Source organism: Prionailurus bengalensis, chromosome E3 (genome assembly GCF_016509475.1).
Source record: "Prionailurus bengalensis isolate Pbe53 chromosome E3, Fcat_Pben_1.1_paternal_pri, whole genome shotgun sequence".
NCBI classification, from domain to species: Eukaryota; Metazoa; Chordata; class Mammalia; order Carnivora; family Felidae; genus Prionailurus; species Prionailurus bengalensis.
The window spans coordinates 37,998,448-38,026,235 of NC_057357.1; the positions used below are offsets into that span (position 1 = coordinate 37,998,448).

Here is a 27,788-nt window from a genome sequence, read left to right on the forward strand (position 1 = left end):
ATTTACAAGCCTGTTTCTGTTTTATTAGTTTTGTTTTTCAGATTCTACATATAAGTGAAATCATACGTTATTTGTCTTTCTCTGCCTGATTTATTTCACTTAGTATAATACCCTCTGGGCCCAACCATGTTGATACTATTAATTTAGACACAAATGTAAGTATCTGTATCTCAGTATACATCCTATGACATGGAGACTGAATGCCTCCACCTGGAAGTTTCTATAAGATGGGTTCAACACATCTAATAGCAGACATATCCATACAAGTCCTTTCTACACAGCACAATGCTAATATGTTGACATGACATAGAAGGAGGTGAGGCAATGGCTGAATTGCATGATCTCCAGAGTTGACCTGTAGCAGGCACCTAACAAATGTTAACCTGAACTGAGCTCAGCCAAGAAAGAATACACTGGCACACAAGCCAAAAGGTAGAGTAGGGATATGGTTAAGGCACAGGCTCAGGGCGCCTGGGTGGCTCAATCGGTTAAAGCATCAGACTTCAGCTTACGTCATTATCTCATGGTTCGCAGGTTCGAGCCCCGCATCAGGCTCTATAATACAGCTCAGAGCCTGGAGCTTGCTTCACATTCTGTGTCTCCCTCTCTCTCTGCCCCTCCCCACATGCACTCTGTCTCTCAAAAATAAATAAGCATTTAAAAAATATTAAAAAAAAATAGGGGCGCCTGGGTGGCTCACTCAGTTAAGCGTCCGATTTTGGCTCAGGTCATGATCTCGTGGTCCGTGAGTTCAAGCCCCGCGTCAGGCTCTGTGCTGCCAGCTTGGGGCCTGGAGCCTGCTTCGGATTCTGTGTCTCCCTCTCTCTGACTCTACCACATTGATGCTCTGTCTCTCTCTCAAAAATAAATAAGCGTTAAAAATAAATAAATAAATAAGTAAATAAATAAATAAATAAATAAATAAATGGCACAGGTTCTAGTCAGGCACAACTGAGAGCAAAACCTGGTTCTGCCACATACCAGCTGGGTGGCCTTGGACCAGGTACTTAACTTCTCAGAGGGTCAGTTTCTTTATCTGATAGTAATAACAACTATGCAAGGTATGTAATGAGAATTAAATGATAAGTTACTTATAGAACTGCGACATATCATATAGCATTGATTAACAAACTGAAGGGCCACTTAAAGTTAACACATGTTCCCATATACTTTTACACAAGAAATGGAAATACCCCTGTCCGTGAAAACCCTTACAGACAACGTCAAATCTGTACTGGGGTCACAGACTTTGAGTTGAAGGCTCACTGTGAAGAACCTCTGTTTTCACTGTGACAACACTAGATACCAAGAAAGGAACACAAAAATCTTGGAATTTCTAGCAAAATAAACTTTGCAAAGGCTCTAAAAGAAGACGATCACCTAAGTTCAAACTCTTTCAGGGACACTCTGAACATGAGTTAGATAAAGGCCCCTTCATGCTGTGGAGGGTCAGGATGGAGGCCAAGGGCATGCTATTGTTTTATTTCTTTAGAGTAGCTCATCACTATAAATAAAGGTTTAGATAACTGAAAAATTTACTTGACTCTGTAATCAATTTGATTTGCACTTATATCTTATGACACTCAATCCCCAACCCAATGGTTCTCAGCTTGGGGACCATTTTGGCAACACCCCCCCTTCCCCCCCACCCCCACCCCACCCCGCCTGCCCTGCCCAGGGGTTATCCGGAAATGTCTGGAGACACGTTTGATTATCACAAGTGGGAGGAGGAGGGGGTTTGGCCACTCAACTGGTATCAAGTGGGTAGAGGCCAGGGATGCTGCTCAACATCCTGCAATGCACAGAAAGCACAAACACAAGCACATTCATGCACACGTGTGTACACATACTCACACACCCACCACCACTACAAACTGTTATCCAGCCCAAAATGTCAACAGCACCAAGGCCGAGGAACTCTGCTTGAATCTCAGAAGCAGTGCTAAGGTCATTCAAGAAAGGACATGCATCTAATACTCTTCCTGTCCCTTCAGTAGTTTACAGAGACATATGAGATTCTGGCACTATGCTTCACACTGTTTGTCACACCTTTATCAAATATCCTTTACAGAGATTTCTGGGGAAACTGAATTTCAACCAGAAAACAGAAGAGGCTGTTACCAAATGGGGCAACTTGGCACTGTCCACAGATCACAATGAAAGGGGTCACAGTACCTTCCTGGGAATAGGACTGATTTGTATTTGGATCACTAGGAGGCAAAACCTTTAAAGCTCTGTAACAAAGCCAGGCAGAGGTGAAGCCCCTGAAAGAAATGTGTTTACTGACTTCTTTGTGGAATGGAACAAAAAACTGGAAGAAATCTAATGACTGTTTAGCGGTCTGGTGTGTGACTGACAAGTAAGCTAGGAATCAGGAGAACTAAAGTTCTACGACCAGGCCCACACTGGCTAACTACATTTTATGACTTCCCTAGAACTCCAACATCCTCATTTATAAAATGAGAGGCATTCCTCAGGAAGCTGCAGGGAGGATGGCATTTAACATGAGGCATAGCAGGAAAAGCTGTGGGCTTCCCCCATCTGTTTCAGCTGGAGCAACTCCCCTATTCCTTGCTATACTTCCTCCCAAAATGGGGTTGTGCTACTTCTAAAAATAAGGCCAAAAAACAACGAACTGATCATCTTGGAGGCCTGATATTATATTAACAGCGACCTAAGCAAGCCTTTTACAACCTACCATAGCACTTGTATCCCATGACAGTATTTATTTATTTCCATTCCAGATTATAGTTCATTTATCTTTCCCTCCTACTACCCAACACAGGGCACCCAATCAGGGTTTGCTGAGTCAATGAATGATTTCCAGAATTTGAGGTATTCTCAAAATCAAGATTATTCTCAAAGAGCGGATGACAAATACGACAGTTAAAAATGAAGCCCGGAAATAAGAAAAATGGCTGGTGAGTAAGCATTTTTGAGCAGCGTTTTTACTGGAGAAATTTCTACTGATGGTGAGAGATGAGAATGGCCATGTGGGGAGACCAAGCATATAATACTTTGTGCTCAAATAACAGTTTCTGGGTGGCTCAGTCGGTTGAGCATCTGACTTCGGCTCAGGTCATGATCTCACAGTTCTTGAGTTTGAGCCCCGCATAGGGCTCTGTGCTGACAGCTCAGAGCCTCGAGCCTGCTTCAGATTCTGTGTCCCCCTCACTCTCTGCCCTACCCCTGCTTGTGCTCTGTGTCTCTCCGTCTTTCAAAAATGAATAAACATAAAAAAAAATTTTTTTTAATTAAAAAAATAATAGTTTCACGTTTGAAGGAGAAATGTTGGGTTTGCACTGGTTTCAAAGCGGCTTCCTTACATGCCACGGATACAGATACTGAGAACACACCTTTTAGATTTTGTTTTAAGGACTGTGAAAGCCTGACTGGGAGCAGAGCATTTGGCCTTACTGCACCACCCCCTCCCCCACCTTCTTTTTAAAGAAATGATAGGCAAAATTTTAACAGTCAAGGTAACAAACACTTGCCAGCACTCCACCACCCCAGGCAAGCACAAACTACCTGAAACTTCCTGATGTCTACCTCCATATAAAAACGCTTTATTCCTCCAGCTGGCTTTAGAGAGAAGGAATGCACAGGAGCATTTTCTTCATGTTTGCTACTCCAGCAAAGGGGCCAACCTAAAGAAGGCAATAGCTGTACTACCTCCTAATAAGCCCATATCCTGTTTCTAAGCACATTTTGGAGGAAATACACCAAGGAATTAGGTTATCATTATTGCCAGGGCATAAAGCAAAATGCTACAGGGATCACAACTTACTGAAAAAACAACAGCAGCAGTTTGCCACTATAAAACTGAGTAAGTTCCTCTTCCATGAGGCAGCCCCCAAAACTACATGAGTTAAAGATACATGAAGTAGGTTCCTATAATTCTGATGAGTTCCCAAGAACTGGTCAAACATCACTGTCTCTATTAATCATTATCAAAAAGAAATTCAAATAGCCCAGAACATCCACTGTTGCCCAAGGACATCATTAGGCAATAATGAATGAATAACTTTAAGGTTAAAGAGGTAGGCAAGATAGGGAGGGCAAATGTTCAACAGCTTATAGGCCAAGAAAGGCAGGGACTGTGTGCTCCTCGGCTCTGAGAGGTATCTCAACCCTTTTTCGAAACCAAACCCTACACAAAAGGCCAATATGGAAAGCAAGTACTGTATAGTGAATGGAGCATCCACAGTTAAAGTGGTGGTGCAGGGTGCCTGGCTGGCTTGGTAGGTAGACCATGCAACTCCGGATTTCCAGGTCATGAGTTCAAAGCCCACGTTGGGCACAGAGCTTACTTAATTTAAATAAATAAAAAAATAAAGCCTTGGTAGCGGTTTGGTGGCAGGTACTCAGGAGCTCAGCTCCTCCATCACCCTTAGGAATTCTGAGCTCAGCCTAGTTTGCCGGCTGTGGTCTAAGGCAACTAGGTTACTTGCTTTGAAACAGACGGCTTCCATTTCCTGCTACATGTGCTAAGTGACAGTGGCTCTTGGACAGTCTCTTAGATTGTGTGTGTCCAAGCAACAGAAGGAAACTGGCCCTGGATTAGCCACTGTTCTCAGAGCTGCCCATGGCTTTCTGACTGCTGGGCCAGGGCTCCGTATACTCTTTCACACCTTGTTTCCAACAGTCCATCAGCTTCTTGAAAACATTTTGACCTTCCCAAAAACCTGTGGTTTCTGTGTCTTCAATTCACTCCATCCCAATACTCCTACTTAACTGTACCTCTGTATCAGCTACACTTGACTGTAAGGTCTCTGAGGCCAGACTTGGAGTCTCAACCACGCTAGAAAGTGAGAGTGCTTAGCTGCCCTGTTCCTGGGAACCAGTGAGAACTCACTGTCCTTTCCATGTGCACTCTTGCAAGTCCCATGACAGTTGGTATTTAGTTAATGTCTGTTTGTTTACAAAGGAATCCTATGGTTTCTGTCTCTAATCTTTCACCCAACTACTTCCTCATCTGAAGACAGAAATTCAGAGACATGTACTTCTAAAGATGGGTAGGAAGGGTATTTGCCAGAATAGAAAAATCAGTAACTTTTTTGGTTGCAAATCCCTTTGAGAATCAGATGACAGCTTCAAATCCTCCAGGACAAATGCATATAAAAAATGTGGTCAATGCCATTCCAGAGCAACCACAAGCCCCTGAAGTTTACCCATGGACCCAGAATTCAGGTTAAGAATCCCTACTCTAGTAGAGTCTCTTTGTGAGAGACATTCCCTTTGTGAGTAATGTTTTTAAGGAAACCATGAATAGTTATTGAAGAGGGGTTTCCCCTCTCTTTAGTTCCCTTCTTTTCTGTTCGAATTCTTTTACCTAACCCCAATGGGTTCAGTTCAAGTTCTCCTGTCGTTTCTCTTTCTCAGCCCTTCACTTCCCTGACCTCCCAAAATACGTGTGCAAGGCACTATCATAAACCTTACAATTTTACACAGTTTTGAGTCTCCCCAAGGTGACAGCCAACTCCATGTGAACAAGGACTATGCTGGGTTTGTTACTGTTTTGCACACCCCCTCAGTGCCAATTCTCTGTACACCACAGAGGCAATACATACTGCCAAAGAGGCAGATGCCACTGCTTCTTTGCCCTTCTACCTTAGGCATTTGCACCTGAACGTTAGCTTCTTTAAAACCGGACATATGCCCTGGAAAAGCCAAATATAAAAGCAAGAAAGAATAACCTGATCAACCCCTCTTCTCCTTTCAGGTCCTCTAGTATGACTCCACAAACACAAAAAGCAGGACAAATATGACACTGAATACAGACACCTGTAAATTTTGCTGAGGGTGTCAAAAACACAAGTGTGTGGTACAGGAATGGAGTGTTTTAAAAGTTACTTTCCAAGGGCTCCTGGCTGGCTCAGTCGGTGGAGCATGTGACTCTTGATCTCGGGGTTTTGAGTTTGAGACCCACACTGGGTGTAGAGATTACTCAGAAGATAAAAAAAAAAATCTAAAAAAATGTTTAAAAGTTATTTCCTAATTAGTGAGATACCTATTACTAAACAAAGAGAAAGCCTGAATCTCCCCTTGCCTTCCTGTGGAAAACCAAGGGAGTGAAGGTCAACGACAACTCACTACAACTGCCTTCAAATACTACCTAGATTCCTCTCCCAACCCAAACACAATTCTGCTCACCAATTCTTTCCCTTCACCTGCCCACCCTCCTCCAGCCTGTCCTGGAAATAGTTCCAGGTGACAACAGCTCCTCTGCAGCAGTGTGTAGTGGTCCTGCTATAGAGAAGAGCAGATCCAATAACTAAGGAAGGGGATGGCTACACTTGGGCAAGTGACACACCACAGCATCATCACCAAACATTTATAATGCTCATGGGCTCTGTGACTTAAGACCTTAAGAGGCCTTAAGGCCCTGTTTTGAACTTTAAGTACCTTTCAATCAAGAAAGAGAAAGAAGATAACACAAGGTGTACCACAGTATAAACATTAATTGTACAGTGCAGACAACAGTGCTAAAGACTGAGCCTTAGGCGGAGCCTAACGGTGGCTAAGTCTGTCAAGTGTCTGACTTCGGCTCACGCCATGATCTCATGTTTCATGAATTAGAGCCCAGCATTGGGCTCTGCACTGACAGTGCTGAGTCTGCTTGGAATTCGCTCTCTCTCCCTCCCTCCCTCTCTCTGCTCCTCCCCAACTTGAGCTCTCTTTCTCAAAAAACAAAACAAACAAAAAAAAACCAACAAAAACCCTGAACCTTATGTTCCACATTTTCCAGGACAGTTCTGCTTCAAATCAAATATCCTGTCTCATCAGTTCCTTTAGTACCTTAGTGCACCTGTATGGTCAGACTATGGGTCCCAGTGTTTGGCATAAAAAATCTGCCCATCATAGCAAGTGATGAGGCAGGCCAATCAATCAGGTTAGCAAAAACATAATGGCAGATTGTTTAAATCATGCCAGTGCCTTCCCACAGCCCTCAGGTAATTGTGGCATTGACCCACAGAACAAGACCGTGAAACTTGAGTCTTCTGAGACTGAGAAAGCTCATCAGGAGAAAGGCAGGACACTGGGAGTACTTAGAAAAAGTCAGGCACGCAGGGTGCGAGTTACCTGTCTCTGTTATGCCATTCTTCTCCAAAGCCCTTTTAAAGTTACTGAGAACTATGACAATAATTAGGCCTATGATACTCCTGGGAAAGAAACAAATCTGTTCGTGTGACAAAAATTAATTTTTCCCCTAAACAGAGAGAAGAGACTACTTGCTTGGCCTCTGGCATACAAGCTGACAGCAGTTATCGCCAGGCAACAATTAGCCCTTTCTTTCCTCTTCTGCTGTCCCCTTCCTCATGTACCCCATTCACTTACTTCTCTACCCTCTTGCCAGTCCATTCCCACTTCTGTCCAGCCTGTGTTTGTGACAGGTGGCCCTAAACAAGAATCACATGAAAAACCTTAAAAAGCACAGATTCCCGGGCCCCCAAACTTACCCAAATAGAAAAGTGTGAAAACCCCTGCCCTAGATTCCATAAGCAGCATTCAAGGCACAAAAGGTATTTTAACATATTAACTTTAGCTTCATTAAGTATTAACCCCATTTTTCAGACACAAAAACTGCAGCTCAAATGATTTAAATGTTTTTCTCATGGTCAAAAATATATCATCACAACTTCCTTTTTTGGGAGAAACAAACCATTTATTTTTCACTCTAATACAAATGAATATGTATGTATTTGGATACATACATGTACATGCAAAACAAAATTGTCTAATTTTGAACAGCTGTGAGTGAAAAAGATTGTTACCAATTGATTAGCTTAATTTTGTGCTTAACAATTCAATCACTTTTTTTTTTCTTTAAGTAAGCTCTAAGCCCAACATGGGCCTGGAGCTCACAACCCCAAGATCAAGAATTGTGTGCTCTACTGACTGAGCCAGCCAGGCACCCCAACAATTCAACCACTCTGAAGTACAAACAAAAAGTCAGTCTATCTGTGTATGTTCATAGAGTGAGGCATTCAAGCACACATTTGAAAAAAGAACCTTCCTCAACAACACATCATTAAACAGCAAGAATGCATGCACTCTGATGAAAATCCTACTCCACAAATGGACTAGACAACTCTTGGATAACTATTACAATATCTGCCTAAAGAAATCTATCACAAAGACAAAGCCATGTTTGATAAAAAAGCCTTTGAAAATTATATCAAAGCAATAAGAAAAAACCTGTTCACTGATAAGAGCCTTATGAATTTAATTGCTATTTTGAAATGCTGAGTTCAGAGTTTAGAATATTGCCTTGCAAGGTCTGAATACAGATGCATTGATATGACGACCCAGAAAGCATTGTTGGCTCCATTTCAGTACTCCATGATTGCGATTTGGATGTAGTTCTCTGATGGGCTGTTTGTAAATGGATTCCCTTTACAATAGGTGTACACCTTTAAATTATCTATAGTGAACTCCAATAAACAGTGTTACTCTTAAATGGAAAGACAATGGTCATTCAGAAAAGATTCCTTGCAATATATATAAATAAATGTAACCGCATATTCATAAATACACATAACGTTCCTAGGCCAGATCATCAGCTATGGGCTGCTGTAGTTCAACACTGTGTGTCAAATTTATTAGAAATTTAGAAACGAAATTTCTGAGGGACCTAGCTGCCTTGTTAGTTGGCTTTAAAATGTGTAATACAATGTGAGACATCTCATGGTAAATAAACTCAGTCAATATAAAGAAGTAAACCAGAGACGCCTGGGTGGCTCAGTGGGTTAAGCGTCTGATTTCGGCTCAGGTCATGATCTCGGGGTTCGTGACTTTGGGCCCTGCGTCAGGCTCTGTGCTGATAGCTCAGAGCCTGGAGCCTGCTTTGGATTCTGTGTCTCCCTCTCTCTGTCCCTCCTACACTCGCACTCTGTTTCTCTTTCTCAAAAATAAATAAACATTAAAAAAATTAAAAAAAAAAAAGTAAACCATACGGTGAACAATATTACAGGGCACCTGAGTGATCACCAGAGTGAAATATTTTCCAGCATTTAAAAAAAAAGGAAAGACATTGGTACAAGCAATTAACTGTTCCAATTAAAAATTCCCCCTCCCTTCCTCCTTTCCCTCCTCCTCCTCCTCCTCTCTCTCTCTCCCTCTCTTCCTTCCTCCATCTCTCCCTTCCTACTTTTCCCTCCTTCCCAAAAACTAATCACTAGTGGCACTGCTTCTCAGTACTGCAAAAATATCCTGAAAAATTATTCAGATTACAAAAGACAAAGCTTTCATCTTATGTTTTTGCACAAACCTAACAGACACAATACATTTAGTTAAAAAGCACATAACTCACACTGTGTTGAACACAAAAGAAGATGTGATCTAGAGCTCTTAATTCTCTCATTGACTACTGTAAGAAAAAAATATTGGGGGGCGTCCAGCTGGCTCAGTTGCAAGAGCGAGCACTCTTTATCTTGGGGCTGTGAGTTCCAGCCCAACAATGGGTGTAAAGATAACTTAAAAATAAAATCTTTACCAAAAAAAAAAAAATTGCATTAAATGTCTATTTATAACTTTCTAGTTAACTGTGGCCAATAACATACCAGTAGGTAATTTATAATTTTTCATCTCTTTTCTCTCCAAGGAGTTACAAGCTGAATTCTAAACTTATTATAAATACACAATTCCAATTTTCTTTTTTTTTTAATTTTTTTTTTTAACGTTTATTTTTGAGACAGAGAGAGACAGAGCATGAACGGGGGAGGGGCAGAGAGAGAGGGAGACACAGAATTGGAAGCAGGCTCCAGGCTCTGAGCCATCAGCTCAGAGCCCGACACGGGGCTCGAACTCACGGACCGCGAGATCGTGACCTGAGCCGAAGTCGGACGCCCAACCGACTGAGCCACCCAGGTGCCCCCACAATTCCAATTTTCAAAAGTATCTTTCTCCTGAAGGAGTGATATTCTAGTTTTTGGTACAATACTGATGCAGAGTTCAACTGTCCTATGAAGAGAGTCAGCTATAGAAGGAAACCAGGGGCACCTGAGTGGCTCTGTCGGTTAAGTGTTTGACTCTGGATTTTGGCTCAGGTCATGATCTCCACATTGTGGAGCCCAGCTTGGGATTCTCTCTCTCCCTCACTCTCTGCTCCTACTCTCCTCAAAATAAATAAACATTTAAAAAAAAAAAAAAAAAAGGGAAACCAAAAAAATCAAGGTAGCCCAAAGGCCCCAGCTGTCCAGTTATACATTTCAACAGACTTAATAAAGGGCTAGCTAAAGGCAATGAATGCCATCTTCTCCTGAGGCAATGTCATTTCTAGGGTAGCTCCTACTCCTGACTCTGGTAACACAGCATCTCACCTTACTGGCCCAAGCAATAGAAAAACGCAAAGCAACTAAGACAAAAAGAGAACCACAGATTTTCCTCCTCACATTCCCAGTTAAATGGGGTTATTTAGTGAGTGTTTCCAAGGCCCCTCTAATTTCCACACCCTCACCAGTGTTTCGCCTTAAAGGTACTGTATTTGAAAGTTTTTCCAATGTCACCACGTAAACTTTTAAATGCCCAAATGAGCTATGAGCTTCTGGAAAGCTTGTGATGTTTTGTCTTGTGATGATTTTGAGGGAGAGAGAGAGAGAGAGAGAGAAAGAAAGAGACAAGGAGAGAGAGAGAGGGGGAGAGGGAGAGGGAGGAAGGAAGGAAGGAAGGAAGGAAGGAAGGAAGGAAGGAAGGACAGACGGACGGACATGCGCACACACACACACACACACACACACACACACACACACACACACCCCTGGGTGGCTCAGTCAGTTAAGCGTCTGGTTTCGGCTCAGGTCATGATCTCACAGTTTGTGGATTCGAGCCCCACATCGTGCTCTGTGCTGATGGCTCAGAGCCTGGAGCCTGGAGCCTGCTTCGGATTCTGTGTCTCCCTCTCTCTCTCTCTCTCTCTCTGCCCCTCCCCCGCTCACGCTCGCATGTGCGCGCGCTCTCTCTCTCAAGAGTAAACATTAAAAAAAATTAAAAAATAAAAGAAAGCAAGAAAGATCCTAAATAAAGCATATATTGGGGTGCCTGGGTGGCTTAGTCGGTTGAGTGTCCGACTTCAGCTAGGGTTGTGATCTCATGGTTCCTGGGTTCGAGTCCCACGTTGTGCTCTGTGCTGGCAGCTCAGAGCCTGGAGCCTGCTTCGGATTCTCTGTCTCCCTCTCTCTCTGCCCCTCCCCCATTAGCGCTCTCTCTGTGTCTCTCAGAAGTGAATAAATGTTAAAAAAAATTTTTTTTTAGGGGCGCCTGGGTGGCTTGGTTAAGTGTCTGACTCTTGATTTCGGCTCAGGTCATGGTCTCACGGTTCATGGGTTCAGGCCCCACATCCAGCTCTGTGCTGACAGTGCAGAGACTGCTTGGGATTCTCCCTCTCCCTCTCTCTCTGTCCCTCTCTGACTCGCTCCATCTCTCTCTCAAAAACAAATTTAAAAAAATTTTTTTAAATTTTTTTAAAGAATAAAGCATAGATTTACTAATGTGTATTCTTTAATCCACTCCTTGCAAAAGAAAAACTAACATTTTTATTACTGGAGCTAAAATTTTAATCGAAACACACTGGTTGGGGCGTCTGAGTGGCTCAGTCACTTGAGTGTCTGACTTCCATTCAGGTCATGATCTCACGGTTGGGGAGTTCAAGCCCCACATGTGGAGCTCACTGCTGTCAGTGCTGAGCCTGCTTGGGATCTTCTGTCCCCCTGTCTCTCTGCCCTTCCTCCTCTCAAGCTTTCTCGAGGCGTGCTCTCTCTCTCTCTCAAAACTAAATAAATATTAGAACAAAACAAAACAAACAAACAAAAAAACACAGTAACACCATACCAGAAACTCAAATACACAAAACCACTAAGCTCCTCTTTCCTTCTACTTGGACTGACAGTTAACAGGGAGAGGGACGAGAGTTTAAATGACATAACCCAACCTCTACAACACTATTTAGGAAAGAGCGTCAGATCTTGTAGGCAAGACGGCCAGGATCAAGACCATGTGTGGCATCGTGTCAGTTGTGCGATGCAAGTGAAGTCACTTAACCAGTTTCAACACTAATTCCATTTTATAAGTGAAAAACCTATCAATTCGCAAGGTTTTGGAAGGGGATGACAGTAAACAGCAGAGCCTTATACGGGGCTGTCCCCCAATCCCATCCTGCCTTGTCTGGTTCACAGAGCCGTGAACAAGAACAGCCACCGGCCACAACAGGTTCATCAGAATCCTTTTTTTTTCCCCCCCAAGTCTATTCATTTATTCCGAGAGAAAGAGACAGGGGGTGAGAGGGCAGCCCAAGCAGGCTCTGCACCACCAGCACAGAGCCCCATGCGGGGCTGGAACCCACAAACCGCCGGGTGACCTGAGCCAAAATCAAGAGTGAGACAGATGCTCAAACGACTGAGCCACCCAGGCGCCCCTCCTCAGAATCCATTTAAATAGCATGACACACGGGCAGACATCCTCCTGCAAAGACCGTGCAAGGCGTTCCTGGCAACTGCAGGCAATCAATACACCTACATCACCGCGCCGACGAGGTGACCGGTAAACTCCCTGCCCAGACTAACCGGCTGCCCCGGGCGTGGATCCCTCCCGATCGCTTGGCGGCCGCGGGTCACCCATGAAGTCATGACAGTGACTCAATGCGCCCTTCCGAGTGAGGTGAGTCAGGAGGAAGGGCAGAGCCCGCAGCAGCCGCCACGCGGGACACGGATCTCCGGCGCCGGGCCAGGCCCGGGTCCCGGCGGGCCCACTGCGGACGAAGGCTGCAACCTCCGCCGGGACACCCAGTCCACACGCGGCGCCCCTGGGGTCACCTCGCCCAACGCACTCGTGACGCCGCGAGGGGCTGGGCCCAACGGGGACCAACGCTGACCGGCCGTTCGGCCTCCCCGGCCCTCCCAAACGACGCGCAGGAAGCGGGGACCCCCAGCCCAGCCCTCTTCCCTCTCACCCCGCTTCCGGCCGCCCCCCGCCCCGGCCCACTGGGTCTCCCTCAGGACGGCGCCGGGGACGCGGAGTGCCGCGTTCGGCCTGGCCCAGCTCCCGAAAGCTCGGGCGGCTAGACTCGCTGAGGAGCCCGAAAAAAAGCCGGAAAGGGCGCCAGCCACTCACCCGCCGCGGGTCCGCTCCGCCGTCGGTAGGTCCCAGCGTCCGCGCGTCAGTCACCTACTCCCTGAGGCGCCGCGGCCGCCGCAGCCAAGCGGGCGGCGCGAGTGCGGCCCGACGTGCGCACGCAGAGGGGGCGGGCCCTGCAGAGGACACGCCCCTGCGGCGGACACGCGTCCCTTCTCGCGGGGCCCGCGGCTGCCAGGGTATCGGGGCCCTCCCGAGAGAGTTCATTGATAAGAGCAGGTGTTAATGACGACGATCCGGGGTACATGCTTTCCATGCCCGGTGTCACCACCTTCCAGGCTCCTCTCCCTCTGGACTCCAACCTTGCCCTTTCTGTTCCAGCCACACTGGCTTCTCGTCATTTCCTTACCTTTCGGGCTGGCTGCAGATTAAATGACCGGTGCAGTCAGCTGTTGACAAAGATGTGCGCAATATGCGGTGTTCGTGGGAGTTACTGGGGAACGGGAGACAATTTATTGAGATCTGTTAGAGTTTAGAATGGGTCTTCTCTGTGCTCAAACAATTCCACTTCTCGGTAGCTATTGGAGAGCAACGCGTGCAAGAACCCAAAGAGACGCAACAACGAAGGTCGTTGCACCATGCAAAGGGATGCATGCGCCATTTGGGTGAAAATCTGGAAACCATCTTAACGTTGTTTGAAGGAAGATGGGGTGGGGATTGACAGGGGGACATCTGTTCAACGAAGATGTGCCTCCGTTAAAAAGGGAAGGGCAGAGACCACCTTAGGATGTTCAGCAGAAAGGAAAAGCCAGATGTACGAAAATACAAAAATAACATTTGATAGTGTGTAAATTTAACCTAAAAAAATGCATTGAACTCTAGTGTGTATGTGAACTGTTTAAGGGTGAAGAGCACTGATGTCTGCAATCTACTTGAAATATATCAAAAAATAAGAAAGTTGATGAATAATAGGTGTCTTAAGGATAAATATTAGCAAAATGCTTAGAATTGTAGAATGTGGGTGGTATTTGTATGGGTGTTCATTATACAGTTATTTCAACTTTTCTATATGTCTACATATTTTCACAATAAAATTGGGGGAAAATATATCCAATATGATCTCTTTTAAGTTTTTTTTTTTTTTTTTTTTTAATTACAAAATGTTCTTTCCACACGTTCATGTTTAGGTATCTAAATGCATCCAAAAGCCAGGAAGATTTACACACTAGAATGACAGAGGGAGGTCGAGGGCCACTTGTGGTTTATCTGTACCATTTGCATTTTTTTATGAGATGCATAAACGCATTATACATTCCTTAGCTATCAAAACCCAACTTAAGGGGCACCTGGGTGGCCCATGTCAGGCTCTGTGCTGACAGCTGGGAGTCTGGAGCCTGCTTTGCATTCTGTGTCTCCGGCTCTCTCTGCCTCTGCCCCACTCATGCTCTGTCTCTGTCTCTGTCTCTCTCTCAAAAATAAACATTAAAAAAATTTTTTTAAAGCAACCAAAATTTTAAAATAATGAATTTTAAGAAAGTAAAAATTGGAAGTACACACTGTACTGTCCCCTGCCTCAAACACATACACAAAAAAATGGAATTAAACCAAGTGGCACTGATTGAAGGAGGGGTTGCTCTGAGGGTTCAAATGAGATAATGGGGGGGGGGAGCGCTTGTTGGGTGTAGAGAGTACTCAAAAATAAAATCTTAAAAAAAATAAGGGGCACCCAGCTGGCTCAGTCAGTAGAGCGAGCATGAGACTTTTGATCTGGGGATTGTGGGTTCCAGCTCCACACTGGCTGTAGAGATTACTTAAAATCTTTAAAAAGTAAAAAAATAATAAAATGCATGTATTTATTTTAATATACCTCACTCGTGTTTATATTTATAAATGAAGATTTTTATCTATGTTTTTATTTTGCACAACTCTCTTGCAGTTTCTTCCATGCCCTGTTATGTTATGCCTCTCTGCTCAGACTATAAAGTTTGCCTGGACAGGGCTCACCACATTAGGGCTAACTCATACTCATTCCTTATGACTCCACCTAACCATCACATCCTCCAGGAAGCCCTCCCTGATCCCTAAGCTAGGCTAACTATTCCTATTCTACTTTCATCTCCATCCCACTGGTATAATTGTCTACCATAATAGGAGAGCTTCCTGAAAGCTGGCCTATGTCTTGTTTCTCTGTATCTCTCTTTTCCTGGCACAATGCCCAGCACTTACTAGAAGCTCAATAAGTACTTATTAAATGGAACCCAAGTGCATATTACTGTGATAATAAATGAGGGTTTTTTAATGTTTATTTTTGAGAGAGAAAGAGAAATCGGGGGACAAAGAGAGAGGGAGACAGAGGATCCTATGTGGGCTCGATGCAGGGCTCAAACTCAAACCATGAGATCATAACCTGAGCTGAAGTTGGATGCTTAACTGACTGAGCCACCCAGGCGCCTCTATAGATGATGTTTTTCTTTAAGAAAATAAACCCAGGGCCACCTGGGTGGCTCAGTTGGTTAAGTGTCAGACTCTTGGTCATGATCTCATGGTTCATGGGTTCAAGTCCCGGGTCAAGTCCCAGGTCAAGCTCCAAGCTGACAGTGCAAAGCCTGTTTGGGATTCTCTAACTCCCTCTCTCTCTCTGACCTTACCCCACTCGTGCTCTCTATCAAAATAAATAAGTAAACATTAAAAAGAAAAGAAATCCAAACAAGCAGTAGGACCAGCTACAGAATTTGCACGACCTGGTGCAAAATGAAAACTCAGGATTCCTTGTTTAAAAATTATCAAGAATTTCAAGAAAGCAATAGCAGAGCCTTAAACCAAGCATGGGTGTCCTTCTCAGAGTGGGATCCTGTGCAACTGCTCAGGTTACAAGCCCGTGAAGCCAGCCCTAGTGCCCAGGTTTAATTGAGTAGCACAGGGCCACAGTAGGACACAAGGAACTCCACTGCCTTTTGGCCTTGCTGAATCTACAGCTTGGAAATCAGAGCAGGAAAGAGTGGCAGAGAATGGTGTCTCTGCCCCTGGGCTTCTGGTCAGTGGTGCGGGTGCCAGGGGTCTCTCTGGAAGTGAGCGGGCATTATTGGTAGCCTGGGCAAAAGTTTTGTCTCTTGAAGCCCCACCCAGCCCACAACCAAGCGGTCTCTTGAAGCCTGAGGGGAAAGATTTGGGTACCGACTGGTGTTCTTAGCTGAGACTCTGTGCTTCCTGTGGGACTTTATATCTGAGGAAGACTTCCTGCAAAGTTCTTGCCAATTCACCCAGCCCAGTGACATGCTCATAATGATAACAGTGGGAATCCTTCTCTGAGCTTCCCCTGTGTGTCAGGCATAAGCTAAGCCCCACATTATCTCATTTGAATTTCATTGATTTATTTCCTTTTTTAAAGTAATCTCTAAGCCCAACGTGAGGCTCGAACTCATGACCTGGGAATAAAGAGTTACATGCTCTACAGACTGAGCCAGCCATGCAAAACTTTATACATGCATTTTATAATAAATAAAGACCGATATTTTACATATAAATTACACATTACAAAAACATTTAAAAATGATAAAACAGGGGCACCTGAGTGGCTCAGTCGGTTAAGTGTCTGTCTTCGGCTCAGGTCATGATCTCATGGTTTGTGAGTTCATGCCCCGCGTCAGGCTCTGAGCTGATAGCTCAGAGCCTGGAGCCTGCTTCAGATTCTGTGTCTCCCTCTGTCTGCCCCTTGGCCGCTTGCACTCTGTCTCTTGCATTGTCTCAAAAATAAACATTAAAAAAAAAAGTAAAAATGATAAAACATAAGGAAGCCTAAAATGCACACTACCTTGTGGGTTAGTTATCTCCACCAGTAGATTGGGGGAAACAGCAGCAGATTTAGTTGGGTTTCCCGGTAACTCCAGTGCCAGGGTATTTAGACAACAGGTCAATCAACAAATATTTACTGAGCGCCTACGTGCCAGGTGCTCTGCTAAGTGCTGGAAATTTAGCAGTGAATACAGAGATGTACCTGATGTTATGAAGATGACATTCCTGGACGGGTCAATACATTTTGGAAGGAGTGAGTGAATGAAAGAAAAAAAAATGAAAGCTCTTATCCATTAATAAATTTTCAGGTGAGGAGCGACAGGAGAGGAGTGTTTTAGTTGAACACAAAGAAATCTCACTTTTTCTGTAAAAAAATAATTCAAATCCGTACAACTAGAAGCAACCTCAAACATGAGTTCAGGCCTTGGGTGTTGAGAGTCCCAGATGCAGATTTAATTATCCTTAGGTGACACCTACATCTGCAAGCTCAGATGTTCATGCAGGATAAAGACGTGCGTTTCTGTTTCTGGTCTTGGTTTTCGGCTTCCGCAGGCTTCAGCGCCAGCATCCCGCTAACCCGCTCCGCACGCGAACTCAGAAGAGCCCCGAGGTCGGCAAATCCGGTTTGTGCACGCCAGTGGGGCTGCTCGCAGCGAGAATTCTAGCCTGGGTGGAACGAACCATCCGCGCCCGCCAAGGGGGTGGTGGGTCAGCTCCGCGCGCCAACAGCGCCGGGACGGTGGGAGTTCAGAAGCCGCGCGGCCTGGGGTCCCCTCACGCAGGACGGCCTAGAGGGCGTGGCTTTTCCAGGACAAGGCTGGAGCTGCGGGCGGGACCCGCCTTCTCAGGTTCCACCCCTCCTCCCCCCCCCCCCCCCCGCGGCGGTGGACTCGGCTGCAAATTCCGGGGCCCTTGTTCCCTCCTCCTTAGTTTCCCGCCTGGTCTGAGGCAAGGAGGTACCGCAGGCCCGGGCCACCGCGCCGGGTTGTCCGGCGCGGAGAGGGGGCGGAGCGGGCCGGGGGTCGCGGGGTGCCGACTTCTCCCGGGCTGGCCTCCCGTCGGGCCCACACAGTGCGCTCCCGGGGTGGTCCCAGGCGGGGACCCCTGTCCTCTTCGCCAACCCGAGCGTCCCACGGTTCCCAGGCTTCAGGGACCGCACTTCCCGCTCCGGCCCGCATGGCGGACAAGAAACTGGTGGTGGTGTTTGGAGCCACAGGTGAGCGAGCCCAGCGCCGCCCCGCAGAGCCTGGGAAACCGAGGGTGGGGGGTGGGGGGTGGGGGTGGGGGTGGGGCAGGGCTGGAAGGAGGGTCCTGTGGCTCGGACCCCTGACCTGGCCAGGGACCCTGGAGCAGGACCTGGGAGCACATCCTGTTTGAATTAAAAAAATAATAATAATTACTTTAACTTCTTGAAAAAGTGACAATTGCACATAATACCAAAATTAAATCTCCCTCCTACTTCTGTCTCAGCAACCCCATCCATCTCTGTCATCGTTTCTTGAGTATCCTACCAGATTAGATATGTACAAAGATTTTTTTTTTTTAATGGCAAAGTGTCTTGCCATCATGTTTTGTTCTTTTTTGTACTGTATGTTTTTAAATATGTGTACCAGCTTAAGATCTAAATCTCATATACATTTCACCCATTTAAAGTGTGCAGTTCGCTGGTTTTTGGGAGCCTCGTTGGCTCAGTCGGTTAAGCCTCCGACTGTGGCTCAGGTCATGATCCCCAGGTCGGTGAGTTCCAGCCCCACCTGGGGCTCTGCACTGACAGTGCAGAACCTGCTTAGGATTCTCTTGCTCTCCCTCTCTCTGCCCCTCCCCCACTTGCTCTCTCAAAATAAATACTTATAAATATTCTTATTCATAAAAAATTTTTAATGTTTATTACCTTTGAGAGAGGGAGAGACAGAGCGTGAGCAGGGGAGGGGCAGCAAGAGAGAGAGAGACAGACAGACAGACAGATCCAAAGCAGGCACCAGGCTCTGAGCTCTGTGCTGACACAGCCGGTTGCAGGGCTCGAACTCACCACCCATGAGATCATGGCCTGAGCTGAAGTTGGAGGCTGAACCAACTGAACCACCCAAACTTAAATAAACTTAAAAATAAAGTGTGCAATTCACTGGTTTCTGGTATATTCACAGAGCTTTACCCTCATCCTTGGCAGTTTTGGAACAAGGTCATCTCATCACTCCCAAAAGAAACCTCACACCCACCAGCAGTTACTTTACTCTCGGTTTCTTCAACTTTCCTCAGCCTTTGGCAGCCATCAGTCTACTCTCGATCTGTAGATTTGTCCATTCTGGACATTTCATATAAATTAAATCATACACTCTGTGGCCTTTTATGCCTGGCTTCCTTGACTCGGCATTGTGTTTTTGAGGTTCATCCATTTTGTAGCAGGTGTCAGTACTCCATTCCTTTTTTATGTCTGAATAATATTCCATTTTATGGGTAGACTGCATTGTGTTGATCTACTCTTCCATTGCTGGATGTTTGGCTTGTTTCCAGCTCTTGGCTGTGGCAAACAATGTAGTGAACGTTCATGCACAGGTTTTTGTGTGAACATATTTTTAATTTTCTTGGGCATATATCTAGAGTGGAATTGCTGGATCATAGGGTAACTCTGTGCTTAGCACCTTGAGAAACTTCCAGACTCTTCGAAAGTGACTGCCCCATTTTCTGTTCTCACCAGTACTGTGTGAAGGTTGTTGTGGTTCTGCAGCTTCCCTTTTCCACTCCAGGATAGGTCATGTTCACCTGTCCAAGTCATACGCACAGATCTGCCAATCTGCCAGTGATTACTTTGGCGTGGATTGATCACTTCCTTAACCAGATTCTTACCAAAGGACATCTTGTTTCTACAAATTTCCACTATTGCACGTAGTACTGCATTCACTTTTCTCGTACATGTATTTATGGATGATTTTTTATTTTCTTCCTTTTGATGATTTTACTTTTTGTAATTTTCTCCTAAGTAATCTGTGTACCCAACATGGGGCTCAAACTCACTACCCCAAGATCAAGAGTTGCATGCTCTTCCAGCTGAACCAGCCAGGCGCCCCTCAGTCTTTTAGAGAAAAGATGTAGGTAATACTTTATTTCTTAAGCTAAGCAGTGGGTACATGGGTGTTGGCATGCCTTTGTGTATGTGCTAAATATTTTATAATAGATTTATTTTTTTTACAAGTAAACTCTGCTCCCAAAGTGGGACTTGAACTCCCCGAGTTTGAGTTGCATGCTTTATTTACTAAGCCGGTCAGCTGCCCTTGTAATACATTTTATTTTTTATCTTTTTTTTTAATGTTTATTTATTTTAAAGAGAGTGAGCGTGAGCAGGGGAGGGGCAGAGAGAGGTACAGAGAGAGTCCCAAGCAGGCTCTGCATTGTCAGCAGCGAGCCCGCTGCGGCGCTTGAACTCAACAACCGTAAGATCATGACCTGAGCCGAAGTCAGACACTTAACCAACTGAGCCACCCAAGCGCCCATTTTAAACATTTTACAAAAGGTTTGATGCTAAAACATTGATGAACTTTGGAAACCATATGCTGAGTGAAAGAAGCCAGACACATTAGCTACATGTTATATGATTCCATTTGTGTGAAATGTCCAGAATAGTCAGATCCATAGAGACAGATCAATACAGACAGAAGGTACGTGAGTGGTCTGCCAGGGCTGAGAGGGAGGGGAATGGAGAGTGACTGCTGATGGGTGTGGGTTTTCTTTTAGGGGGCACGAAATATTCTAAAATTGACTGGGATGATGGTTGCACGCTCTGAATATACAAAAAAACAAAAACCCACTGCACTGTACACTTTCCTTATTTATTTAACTTGAAGCAGTGAGTCTTACCGGTGAAATTCCAGGCAAGTCTGGTGTGTGGACGGCAGCACAAGTCTCAGCTGCCTCATAGAGGTATCTGTTTACTCTGGCTAAAATCGGCCCACTAGTATGGATTTGCCAAAATATTTTTTAAATAAATATAAACCGTATACCCTGTAAAAGGTGAGCGGATTCTATCTCAATAAAGCTGTTATTTTTTTTAACGGTGTAAGGCACTTCATGAGGATCACAGGTGGAAAGGGCCTGGGCGTCTGGCTGTAGTGGAGCCTTCCCTGAGGGGCTTTGAGGGGCTTCCCCTCAGCCGGACTCCCAGGCAGGCCCATCCCCGCAGGCCTTTCTGACTCTTCGCAGGTGCTCAGGGAGGCTCAGTGGCCCGGACGCTCCTGGAAGATGGGACATTCAGGGTCCGAGTGGTCACTCGAGACCCTAGGCAGAGGGCAGCAAGGGAGCTGAGGCTGCAGGGTGCAGAAGTGGTGCGGGGAGACCAGGATGACGAGGCCAGCATGGAGCTGGCCCTGACCGGGGCCCATGCTACCTTCATCGTGACCAACTACTGGGAAAACTGCAGCCAGGAGCAGGAGGTCAAGCAGGTGAGGGCAGGGGGGAGGGCGTGGGGAGGCCAGGCTAGGAGCAGGGCATCTCACTAGGAGCTCCCTGGGAGGCAGCTCCAACTTGTTAGAAAGGGACTGACCCTGCCTGTGACCCACTGACCACTGCAGACCTTTCCCCTCCTCTTCCATGCAGTCCACCTGGACTTTAATGAGGATAGGAGGCAGCTGCTTTCTTTTCTGGTGGTTTTTATTTTAATTTTAAAAGTGTATTTACTTATTTTGAAAGAGAGTGAGTGAGCGGAGAGGGAGAGAGAATCCCAAGCAGGCTCTGCGGTGTCAGCACAGAGCCTATTGCGGGGTTTGAACTCATGATCTGTGAGATCATGACCTGAGTCAAACCAAGAGTTGAGTGCTCAATCAACTGAGCCACCCAGGCCCCCTGATTTTTTTTAAGATATCATTCAAGTACTATACACTATGCCTTTTCAAAGTGTATAATTCAATGTGTATGTATACATATGTATATATATATACACATACATATATATATGTATATATTGTGCAGCCATCACTGTTACCTACCTAATTCTAGAATGTTTTCATCACCACAAAAAGAAACCTTTATCTATTAGCAGTTATTCCCCATTCTTCCTTCCCCCCCAGCCCCAAGCAACCAATAATCTACTTTGTCATCCATTGACTTTTTACACTTTCTAGAAAAACAACTCTGTTGACCCATAATTTCCTGGAAATAAGATGCACACATTTTAATTGTATAGTTTGATGGAATTTGAAAATCAATATACTCATATATATATTTTTAAGCTTAGTTATTTATTGGGGGGGTGGGTATAGAGGGGGAGAGAGAGAGTGAGAATCCCAATCAGGCTCTGTGCTGTCACTGCAGAGCTCAACATGGGGCTCCGTCTCATGAACAGCAAGATCATGACCTGAGCTGAAATCAAGAGCCTGATGCTTAACTGACTGAGCCACCCAAGCACTCCTAAATAAACCCACATATTACCAATCTAATCAAAATACATTTCCATCATCCCAGAAAGCCCATGTCCCCTTTGTATGTTGTATGTTTCTGTTTATTGTTTTCCACCCACATTCTCTCTAGTTATGGAGCCCAGGTGGCAGGGGGAGGAATATGGGACGGAGAACATGAGATATAGCCATCTTTCGCTCTGAGGATGGGGACACTCTCACAGAGCCTGTCACATAGACTCAGGTATCTGTGGGACGTGTTGTTGGTGGCAGAGGAGAGGCCCCGGCTGTCTGTCACTTCATCTTTCAGCCCTCCCTCGTCCATGACCAGCTGCAGCTCTGCTCTAGACATGGACCTTCCCTGCCCTGGGCTTTATTAGGGGAAAAAAAGGCCTTTGTGAAATAAAGGGAGACTGGACGGGCCCACTGGTCTTTAAAGTTGTTTTCAGCCTTGACATTTTCTTTGAATCCACTTACAGGGGAGCCCTTCCCACAGAGTAGAGAAGGACAGCTTCTCTGGTTGATGGAGGGAATGTTAGGTCATTATCCTGATGGCCTGGGTTCATGTCCCGTGGCTGCCATAACCAGCCAGCTGGCTCAAACGACAGGAATTTACTCTCATTCTGGGGGCCAGAAGTCGAAAATCCAGGAACCTCCAGAAGGAGACTCTAAGGGTGATTCCACTCCTTGCCTCTTCCAGCTTTTGGTGGCTGCTGGCTCTCCTCATGGCCACCTCACCCCAATCTCTGCCTTCACGCAGGGCCTTCTCCTCTGTGTGTTCTCTTCGGTCTCTTGTAGGGATGCTTGTCATCAGATTGAGAACCCACCTGGAATCATCCTTAGTTCTATCTGCAGATTTCTGTTCCCAAGTAAGGTCACGTTCACACGTTCTGGAGGTTAGGACATGGACACATCTTTCTGGAGGCCACCATCCAACACATCCTTATGCAGCAGGTGGTGTGGCTCTCCCTGTTTAACTGACAGTTAAGTGCATCACAGCCCCGGGTAGCACCTGAGCAGTCTGTGTGCCTAATTGCTGAGCTGTACCACCTCCCTAGTGGACTACTGGGGCCTTCCATCGATGGTGGCTTTACACGGAGTAGGCCGAGCTGGGAGACCTCTGTGGCCCTCTCCCGACCTTCCACCCCTCCTGTCATAATGCACACATGTGGGCCGCAGTTGAGCATATTGAGAAGTAGGACAACCCAGATGATCTAGAGAAGGGACGCTAAGGTAGAAGGCTCACAGTCCACGTGTGGAACCACGTGTGAGCATCGTTCCAGGAGAGGGACAAGGGTGAAGTGGTGTTGGCCTCTTTGCATCAGGCACGGTGGCAACCAGGGCAGGAGAGCCAGGGCTGTGGCTGGGTATACACTTCTTCCCTCTCAGCTCTGTGATTTCTCCTTTCCTGCCCACCAGGGAAAGCTGCTGGCCGATGTGGCGAAGCGCCTGGGCCTTCGCTACGTGGTCTACAGTGGCTTGGAGAACATCAGGAAGCTAACGGCCGGGAGGCTGGCAGCGGGCCACTTTGACGGCAAAGGGGAGGTGGAGGAATATTTCCGGGACATCGGAGTTCCCATGACCAGCGTGCGGCTGGCCTGCTATTTTGAGAACCTGCTCTCCTACTTCCTGCCCCAGAAAGCTCCGGATGGAAAGAGCTACTTGCTGAGTGAGTGCCCTTCCTCCCTTCTCGAGCATCCGCTGTCACCGAGGGGAGCAGTGGGTGTTGGAGAAAGCTGGCTAGTCCTCAGATGGTTCCGGGTCCAAGGCCTGGTTCTCTAGTGTCAGGCCTGTGACACTGGGCCTCTGCTTCCTGCTCTGTGAAATGGGCATAACTGACCTTTGCAGGGGCGTTGAGAAAATCTGCCAAGAGGCAGTGATGCGATGCTTTACAGAGCGCACTTGTTATTTTTCCTTCAGAAGTAAGAGAGTTGGGAAGATCAGGTCCAGTGAGGTCGGTGTCCTGACCCAACCACCCCTCACCCTCTGCATGAACACAGGCTCACCCTCGCTTGAGTCCTGCCCAGCAGGGAGGGTGAGCAGTCTGGTCCTAGTGTTGGCACACTGGCACCGCCCTTTATAGTTTGCAAAACTGGTCGGGGATCCCTCTTGTGTTCCGTCTCTGGTTGGAGCTCTGTCCCTACAAGGTCTTTGGGTGACCTGAACGGGCAGCTGCGGTGGCCCCTTCGCCTGGGCGAGGAATGTGGCGGGACCCACGTGCTCCTGGCGCTAATCTAGACATTGCCCTGCTCTCCACCAGACCACCGTGGCAGGTGGAATCACTAGTAATTCAGCACATTTATGGAGCACCTGCCATGTGCTGCTCTGGTCCAGGCCCTGGCCTTGACTCTCTAGCACTCCTGTTAGCAGACTTGGTTTTCCACGGCAGGAATTCCAGATATGACCAGGTGCCCTGGGTCCAGCGCCTTGGGAGCAGCCCCTCCATTTCCTTCCTGTTCTGGTCTTAGCCCTGAGGGGGTCGTAGGTCCCGGGTTCCCTCCACTCTATAAATGGAGTAACAAGGGCTCAGGGTGTCAACAGGGGACCGTCAGGGTGGCAGAGCTCGGATTGGATCCCGTTTCCTTACTGAGCTGCACTGCCTTGCTGCCGCCACAGACACCGGAGGGTGCTGACGTGTGCACGTGTCTGGGCGATGGGCTGGTGGGAACATCAGCCACAACCCCAGCACATCCCTCTTCCCCCCACTTCCCTCCCAGGCTTGCCCATGGGTGATGTGCCCATGGACGGCATATCTGTGACCGACCTGGGTCCCGTGGTGCTAAGCCTGCTGAAGATGCCAGAAGAATACATCGGCCGGAACATCGGGCTCAGTACCTGCAGGCACACGGCGGAAGAGTATGCCACCCTGCTCTCCAAGCACACCGGCAAGGCCGTGCGCAGTGCTAAGGTGGGCCCCTGCTGGCCCCCGGGCCCGGGCTGGGTGATGTCCCAGCTCCCACCAGGGTGCTCCAGCAGCCCGGGTCTGGTCGTTCTGATCCCCAGAGGGAGCTATGGTTGGTAGGAAAGTGGTATGGTATCTAGGGCTGCCCCACTCTCTGGGCAAAGTCAATCTGAATTCGTCACTGTGAGCATTTGTTATGCTGTTCTTGGGAGCCACGGGTGGCCACTGAGAGAAGTTTTTGGCCTAGGCAATTGACTAAGTGGCAAGGAAGGTTTCTAGGAAGAGGGGACACTAGGGGCCAAGGCAAGGAGTGAAGGAGGCCAGAGAGATGGGCCCCACTCCTGCCTCCTCCTGGCCTGGCTGTGTCCCCGCTGACCCTCCGTCTTCCCCTTAGGTGCCTTGTTTCTTATTTGTCCTTCCCATTATGGAAGTAAGACTTATTAAAGTCTGAGAAGCTCCCACGTTATTAAAAGACAGAAACCACCTATAGAGTTCCAAGACACGAGCAGAGCAGTGATGGGGAGGCCATGGCAGGGCATGTCTCAGGTGGGTCAGACCCCCAGAATGGGGTCCTGCTCCCAGCCCTTACGGCCCACCAGCATGCAGGCCTTGGGGCACAATCCCTGACCCTCTCTGCCTCAGTAGCCTCATCTGTAAAACGGGTGGATGAATAGAATTCCCTTCCTTGGTTGTCAGAATTTAACAGAATAATCAAGGTAAGCACTTCCTTAGTGCAATGAGGTGCTCTAGAAAACGTGCCCTAAATGGCCATGCATTACATCTAAACAAAAGTCTGAGGCAACCATGGAGGATTTCAGGAGCTGAGGAGTTCAGGTTCAGTTTGGTCAGGAACTGGGAACAGCTTTGGTTTTTGAGCAAGAAAGTGATGTTTGCAGAGTTCTGGTTTGGAAAGGGCTGAGAAGTTTCCATCTTCTGATCTTAAAAGAACAGCATTTATGATTTTTTTAAAGTAATCTCTACACTTACTGTGGGGCTTGAACTTACAACCCTGAGATCAAGAGTCACACGTTCTTTGGACTGAACCAGCCAGGCACCCCTTGAACGATTTAAGTTGACTTAAAACAGTGGTTTTTTAGCTTTAATCTTTTTTTTTTTTTTTTACATTTATTTATTTATTTTGACAGAGGGGGAGACAGGATCCAAAATGGGCTCTGTGCTGACAGCACAGAGCCTGATGTGGGGCTTGAACTCACAAACCGTGAGATCACAACCTGAGCCAAAGTCAGATGCTTAACTGACTGAGCCACCCAGGTGCCCCTAGAACTTTAATCTTTTTAGTAGAGGGGTTTTCAGATGAACTTACTGGTAAGGACCTGGGCTGGTACTGAGTTGCCAACAGCCGGGGTGCTAGTGATGCTGACAGACCCAAAAGACTCCCCTCTGCTTCCAGACGACCCCAGAGGACTACGAGAAGTATGACTTCCCTGGCGCCCGAGACCTTGCCAACATGTTCCGTTTCTATGCCCTGAAACCTGACCGTGACATCGAACTGACCCTGAGACTCAACCCCAAGGCCAAGACACTGGACCAGTGGCTGGAGCAGCACAAAGGGGACTTTGCTGGGCTCTGACCCTGCCATCTCTCAGCCCCGTCTGGGGGCACAGGAGATACAGTCACAGTGATCCGTTCTCGTGTTGCAAAAAGTTATTTTTTTAAATAAAGGCCATTGTTTTCACAGATGGCTTCCAAAAGAAAAGGGCTTTGTTTCAGGGACTGGGGTTGGGGTGGCAGCTGCTGAGGCATGAATATCCCAACAGGAAGTATCAAGTGGTGGAGACGCAGCCCCCTCCCTTTGCAGGGGACTCGAGGGCTGAAGACACACAACTTAAATGCAACTGTAAGTTTAGTCCGGCAGGTGGGAGACCATGCTGTGACCACAGCCCAGAGGAGCGGCTCTGACCACTATTTGTACTACGTTTGAGGACAGAGGGGATTCCGCATACCAACCATAAGCAATGCCTTTTGACATCGAGGCAAATACAGCCTTCATCTCCAGAGAGCTGGTGAGGCCAACCACACATTCTTTCTTGAAGCTTGAAGGCGGCCACACCGGCCCTTTCTCCCTTTGTCTCTCCTCCCCCCAGTGGCAGCAGCCCTAAGTAGGTCATCTTCAAAACAGGCCAGGCAAAACATCTGGAGGGCAGTGACAGACCGGACCAGAGGTCACCATAATTGCACACCACTGAGAAAAAGTAACACGCTGCTTACAGCAAAGGCTGGGGAATAAAGCCAAGGAAGGGAAAGCACTGCCTCGCCTGTAGTGTCCACATAGGACCGGGAAGGTAGGGGTGGTTCAACCTCTCCTCTCCTGCTCACTTTACAGAAGAGGGAGGAACATCCAGAGAACACAGGTCAGATGCCCGAGGTTGCACGGCAGGCATGTTTTTCCTGTATGGATTTGCGTATCGTCCGTCACAGCTCTTTACTACCCTGCCTTAGCCTTGGTACCTGCAGTCATGAAGACTGACAGCAGTCCCACCAAATTCATTTGATCCATGGATTGATGACTTGAAAAAGCATCTGACAGCTTACCACTGTGCCAGGTGAACAATGTTAATCAAAAAAGTTATGGTCTTTACCTTGAAGAGCTTTGGTTGGTGGGAGAACCAGATACAGATATG

The 27,788-nt window shown here is 46.9% G+C and overlaps 2 protein-coding genes across 8 annotated transcripts in view; one reads left to right on the forward strand and one right to left on the reverse strand.

The window, feature by feature from the left end:
* Nucleotides 1–16,992, reverse strand: part of HMOX2 (heme oxygenase 2) — a 34,270-nt gene extending 17,278 nt beyond the window's left edge. The window contains exon 1 of one of the 5 annotated variants that reach the window (XM_043560675.1): nucleotides 16,880–16,992. The gene's annotated coding sequence lies outside the window, so the exon portion shown is untranslated. Of the gene's footprint in view, nucleotides 1–12,560; nucleotides 12,582–13,107; nucleotides 13,231–13,477; nucleotides 13,498–16,879 lie in introns of those variants that run through there. The other 4 variants (XM_043560677.1, XM_043560673.1, XM_043560674.1 and 1 more) reach the window with 4 other exon arrangements.
* Nucleotides 16,993–17,178: 186 nt separating this feature from the next.
* On the forward strand, nucleotides 17,179–26,844 carry NMRAL1 (NmrA like redox sensor 1). Of its 3 annotated transcripts, none has more exons than XM_043560679.1 (6): nucleotides 17,452–17,470; nucleotides 18,004–18,076; nucleotides 21,055–21,293; nucleotides 23,664–23,913; nucleotides 24,962–25,152; nucleotides 26,558–26,844. In XM_043560679.1, the coding sequence occupies exons 2-6, from the start codon at nucleotides 18,037–18,039 to the stop codon at nucleotides 26,735–26,737; spliced, it is 900 nt and encodes a 299-aa protein (XP_043416614.1). In that variant the 5' UTR covers nucleotides 17,452–17,470; nucleotides 18,004–18,036; the 3' UTR covers nucleotides 26,738–26,844. The 3 variants fall into 3 exon arrangements, with proteins under 3 accessions (XP_043416615.1, XP_043416614.1, XP_043416616.1); XM_043560681.1 differs by lacking the exon at nucleotides 17,452–17,470 and adding an exon at nucleotides 17,600–17,708; XM_043560680.1 differs by lacking the exon at nucleotides 21,055–21,293 and having other exon boundaries at nucleotides 17,179–17,470.
* Nucleotides 26,845–27,788: the final 944 nt, after the last annotated feature.